We start from the raw sequence: 6,073 nt of genomic DNA, 5'->3' as shown, positions 1-6,073 counted from the left end.
TTTCCCTGTGTCTCCCCAGACTAAGAAGGGAGTGATGCTGTTGTCCATACTGCATGCCATTTGAGGTGTTCTAGGTGATGAACCTCACCAACACCCACCTCCTACTCTAAAAATGTATAGCTACAGAGTAGGTCCTGTGTCATATCTGCTAGACCCATCTGACCTTACAGCCTCAATTGGCACCAGATGCCCAAGGAGTGGAAAACTGAATAAAGACCTAGGTGTCTACATTTAATCAGGTGAACCCTATTCTATATGGGCTGCCTGAACAACCATGAGTTTTATCCACAAGTCTTAAATCCACATGAAAACAACTCAGTATATGGAGCACTTCCTAGGTTTGTGGTTTGTGCAAAAAATGTCTGCTAAAGAAATGAAGAAAGTTTTCTTCAATACAAAAAAAATTTTGAAAAGGAAGCTCAGAGACAGCAGGTGAGAATCATATCCCTGCTTTGGTAGCAAGAAGGATAAAGAGGAAGTTTAACAGCTCCTTTACCCCTTTCCACCACTGCCTGGCCTTATTCAGAGGCATAAGGAGGCACAGAACGTGCTTCTCAACAATATGGGTTGATGACTTTATGGTGCAAGCGCACTTGCAGCGGGATCCACACCAGCACATTCTCGAAGAGCTGCAGAATCAGCCAAGTTGGTTCGTACAAGTCCCTTTTAATTGTAATGTATGAGTATATCAGAACATTTAACAGGTTTATCTTTACAACATCTCCATGAGATAGGATAACTCCATGTTTTCCTGTCTCTTTCATTACAGTCATCTGTTGCTGTAGAATTGTCAGAGATATCAGTACAAGCTCTGAAAACAGGAATACTCCAAGTGTTTAAGAAACCGTCTGAACACTTGGACTATTCAAGAAAGGACCTCAGAACAGATTGATGCTTTAAAGAAAAATAAACAAACAAATAAACAAAAACACTACCCCACATAGTACTCCTTCACGTTACGGAATACTTCATCCTACATAAAAAAAGAAAAAAATATCTTTGCATTTTGCATTCATTGTAACATTCTTTTAATTTTAAAATTTGGAACAATCCTCTTTTTTTAGAGCTTAAGGTGAATAGCTAGAAATACACATAAAGAATCAGACAAGGTTATAAAATGCATATTAGCTTAAGTAACTGTTTTTCAGACTGATGGATTTATGAATTACAGTAGAAGAGGGATTGATCTATATTTGTAACATTTTTCAATTTTAGCAAGCATTAAAAATTAAAGCTGTGATCATATGTATTGGAACAGCAGGTTTAAAATGTTTCAGTGTCAACTTCAGCATGATAATTGGGACTAAAGCTAAATACATACTTTATTATATTAACCTAAGCTCAGGGTCAGAGGTATTAGAAGATAGTCACAACCTAGCCACTAAAAGTGAGGGACTAATGAATGATTTTTCGTCTGATGTTTCTGTTTGTACACTGATTTGCCCTGCCTCTATCACTCACTACAGACTGACAGACAACTCCATCATTAAATAGCTAGTAGACGCAGTCCAATTTCACGTGGGTTTTGGCCAAATTTGGAAACAGCACTAAGTGCAGGCTACAGAGAACCTGAAATACAGGCACAATTTTACTTCAGATCTGAAAATTTCAAACTCAGTGGGATGACACTGGAACATCATGCACTGGCAGAACAAAAAGCTTTCATCTTCACTCTTGGTTCTAGGAATTTACTGCAGTAAATTAGCTATTGAAAGGCTTATTGGTTTTGCCCTGAATGAAAAAAATCTGCCAAAAAGCACAAGGAAATAACCAGAAATGGCCAGGATGAAAATTTAATAGTTAAGAACAAAAGAAATCTTTCAATTAGTTTACCCTAACATGCATGAGTACAGGATTTCCAGTAATAATAAACTACTAGTCAGCATTTAATAAAAAATTTTACTATAATATTGATTGAGAAAATAAAATCTATGTAACATTTCAAGATAATTAAAAACATAACTAGTGCTATGCCTTCTCCCTCTTACTGGAAGATACCAATACTGTAAGATAAGGGAAAGGTATTTTAGTTTGGCTCCCTATAAAAACCGACACAAGGTCAGACATAAAAGGGGTCATGTTAGAGACAGCACAATTTGACTTAATTAAGCCCCTTATCTTTTCTCAGATTCTGATGTCCCATGATTTAGAAACTCTAGAAAGGAAGAAATTGGTATATTTTTGTATACTTTACAAAATAATTATTTTCTCAATGTATTGTTATATTCATCAGCTAGATATAGAACTCTGTTGCTATCCTGCAACAAGAGACAAAGCCTTTTGAAAGAGGAAACACAATTAGAAAGAAATAAAATGTAATTTCAGAATTAACACATGTAGCTACGTATGTGTCTATAGCAGCACAATTTTGTATACTTATTAACAAAATCAAATTACATGAGAGGTTTTCCCTATCACATATGGTAAATTTTGAGTTCTGTAACAGAAAATATTTAACATTTTATCTAAGTATTAACAGAATATAATTTCAGCTCCAGCCTACAATGATTATTTATTGTCCTAGCCACTTGTATCACAGAATGTATTATTTGCATCTCAAATCCATACTAATAGGATGATGCAATACAAATATATCAGTCTTACAGGGGAAATGGCACAAATCTGTTACACAAAAAGGTAAAGAATTGCAGAAGAGTCTTTCTGGGTCTTAGGTTACATTACTTATTATAGAAGTGGGCAGCGATATTGTAAACTGATCGTCATCCATTTTAAATTTTGTTAGGGATTTTGGTTTGAGAATTTTTGCCTTTACCACTCCTACTGGTAGGTTGTTTCAGAAACTCACCATTTTGGTAGTTAGACATCTTCCAGTCTCCAGCATCAATTTATTCATTGCCAGATTACACTGCCCCATGCTCTCTTTTCTCCCATAATCCAATTAAAACCAATGAGATTAGCCAAATAAATAAAGCAAATTGGAACTTCATGCATTACAATGTTTTTTAAAAAACTTGTTTAAAACCCCATGATTAGATACTTATTTCTTTCCCAGACACTGAGCACATATTCAAATTATTTTTAAGACTATTGGTGATTGGATTTGTGCCAAAATACAGGAATAAAGATGTAATAGCTAATGCTGTGAGGATAATAAATATTAAAAATTACAAAAATTAAAAGACAAAAAAGCAATGCTTTCATCAATTTAATTCCAACAGTACTATCCCTGTTAACAAAAGATAACCAAAGCAAGCACTTTGATACACATTTCTTATTACCACATAAGATGCACTTCACAGAGTTATGGCTAGAAGGGCTCATTAAATCATTTGTATAACACTGTATGCAGATAAACTGCCTGCATATCCAAGATCATAAATTCACCTGATTACTGCTGCATTAAGCCCCATCAGCTGCATATGACTAAAACACAACTGCAAGGGAGACACCCATCCTTGATCAAAAGTGTCAGGAAATGGAGAATCCAGGACTGCCCTTACACGTTTGCTCCAGTAGTTAAACTAAAAAAGCACGTTAATTTTATTTTGAAGTGTCTCACTTTAATTCACTGTTTAAAAATAAAACGACATTATTTCCATAGTTCAGCCTCTATTTCCAGGTGATTCTTGGTTTTGATTCCCCCTGAAATAAAATATCCTGACTATAGTATATTTTCTGCCTGTGTATTTCAACTTCACAGACTCACTGCTCCACTGTTTACAGGTCACTTACACACTTTTCACCATAGGCTTGCACTGGACATTCATGTGGAAAAAAAAGAAAAAAAAAAAAGAAAAAAAAAAAAGACCAACCAAAACTTCAATCTAGCGCAAAATGAAGTTTCACTCTCAGGTCACCAGTAATCATTGCAGATCTTTATGCTCTAACATATATTTACTGTTCCTAGAGGTGTTGTATTTGTTTGCACTAAAATGCATTTTGTTTGAACCAATTCAGTTAACAGATCACTCTACTGGACAGTCTGACATAACTGTTATCTTTTACCAGTCTTTATTCTATCTGCTCCCCAGAACTGTGAAAAGTGCAATCATCATCTGGTTTTTTTGGACCAGATTTTGATACCAAATTCTTACTTGGTCTTAGACAGTCTTTAATAACATAAGATGCTGTTCACAGTAATACATTATATTGTGCAAATAAATCTGGCCCTCGATAGAGAAAGAATAATTTGCTTGTATTTATTCAGAGTCATTCAATTTCTTGCAAACTCAACTGTATTTCTCAAATAAACAGATACAGACAGAGTTTAGGGAAAAAAAAATACATCTAACTGTTCACTTTGATTCACTGAAGCCCAGTATAATAAGCTGATGCAAAACTATGTTACTAACACTACACAAACATTAACAGTGTTGGTATTGGTGTGTATGACTAAATTTCTTGGAAGCTACAGTTCTATCAATTTCTACCACTTTACAAATTACGTAAATGTTTTCGCAACTGACAATAAATATTTAAACCAAGGAAAATTATTCCCCCTCTTCAAAGATACTTTTATCTTTTTATTCAAGACAAAAAAAAAAAAAAAATCCTGCTAGTGAGGGACAAAAATCTTATATTTTGAAATCTGGCTTGCCAGATTTATTGTTAATACATATCACCCTCCAATGAAAAATGCAGGTTAATATGTACACAGTTCTTAGGATATCTCAAGAAGGTGGTTACTAACTGAAATATTGTCACTGAGTCAGTTCTAACAGTTTGATTAGGAAGGATATTGTGCTTCTGGACTACTTCCTATATAAGACACTTCTCATACTGTAAAGGAAGCCAGAGGAAAAAAATACTCTTACTACTAGCTAAGAGCTGAACAAACAATCATTCACACAGACATGTGTGATGGTGGAAGTCTTTTTAGTACACTTCAGACAATAATTCTATTATATTACAACAGGGAGGTAATTTGCCATTCTTTAATCAATTATGATTTCATTTTTTCCCAGGAAGCATTTATATTCATTATCCAATTTTTTTCTCATTTATGTACAGTTTTCAAAATTTACAGCTTACAGTCACAGTGAGCTGCGAATTACAGTTTTGTTTTATTCTAGGGTATTTTTATGGTCTCGATTTTGTGGATGATTCAATTAAATCACATGGTACTTTTCATAAAAAGAAGAGATTAAGGCACACGGATTTCCACATTCTGATTTTTTCAGTTCATCTGCTTAAAGAAGAAATAAAAATTATCTGTAGCATTTACCTGTAGAAGGCTGGAGGAGCAGCTTCCCTGATCCCAAAGCTGCTCTGTTCGTTCTCAAGGTAATAGGGTACCTGTTGGCTGTGATGATGGATGAAGGGTGAGAGCTGGGGTGCCGTTTGCAAGAACACCACTGGGCTTGGTGGGACATTGTTCAGTGAGTGAAATCCTGCCAGACTGCTGGACCCAAAAGATTCAGAAGTAGGGGCATAACTGAGAGTAGTAGAGTTGTACACTGGAGCCGTAGTACCGAAATCATAAGTGGCCCCTTCTGGGTAGTTAAAAACTCCTGTCTTGTTGCTCTCCACGTACATGTCGCTGAGTGATCTTTCCAGGGGAATCTTCAGCTGAGGTCTGCTCAGTGTCTCCAGTTCAGTGCCTTGAATCTGGTGCAGCAGGGTAACTCCAGAGGTTTTGGTGTGAAGGGTCATGGTCAGTGCTAATGGCAGTGAGGAAGGAACATATCTGCTTTTACTGTCAACAGTGAGATCGGCAGCTGGCAGTCCACCTAAAAAAAATACCAGAACCTATCCTGAGGCTTAGCAGAAATCATAATAGAGCAGCACTACACAGGTATTCCTTTAATCTCAGCAAGGAGGAGGATATAAACAAATGCAGAGTGAGGACTGAAAGGACACGTTCTCTTTCTCCCTCCCTCCCTCTCCCTCTCTCTAACTTTTAGGAACTCCTCATCTGCGCTAATATGCATTACAAGGTGCTGGCCATGAGCCAGGAACCCTTGCCTTGTGCCGACGTTGGTTTAAACATCACTTCAGAAACAATTAGTTTTGGAGTTATACCAAATAATTGTCCCACTAAATGTTACTTCATTCTTACAAGTCTTTTAATTTTTCACTTCAGGCTAGCCAGTGCTCTGCAGCAACTAACGGG

At 36.1% G+C, this 6,073-nt stretch overlaps 1 protein-coding gene across 1 annotated transcript in view; it reads right to left on the bottom strand.

The window, feature by feature from the left end:
• Window positions 1-5,816, bottom strand: part of LOC104532872 (estrogen receptor) — a gene marked incomplete at its 3' end in the record, with an annotated part of 63,250 nt that extends 57,434 nt beyond the window's left edge. Inside the window, exon 1 of the mRNA XM_010178187.1 lies at window positions 5,186-5,816. Coding sequence (XP_010176489.1) covers window positions 5,186-5,613 — 428 coding nt within the window. The remainder of the gene's footprint in view (window positions 1-5,185) is intronic.
• Window positions 5,817-6,073: the final 257 nt, after the last annotated feature.

The sequence above is a fragment of the Antrostomus carolinensis genome, unplaced genomic scaffold (genome assembly GCF_000700745.2).
Source record: "Antrostomus carolinensis isolate BGI_N321 unplaced genomic scaffold, ASM70074v2 scaffold2321, whole genome shotgun sequence".
NCBI classification, from domain to species: Eukaryota; Metazoa; Chordata; class Aves; order Caprimulgiformes; family Caprimulgidae; genus Antrostomus; species Antrostomus carolinensis.
This window is presented reverse-complemented; position numbering and strand designations above follow the sequence as displayed.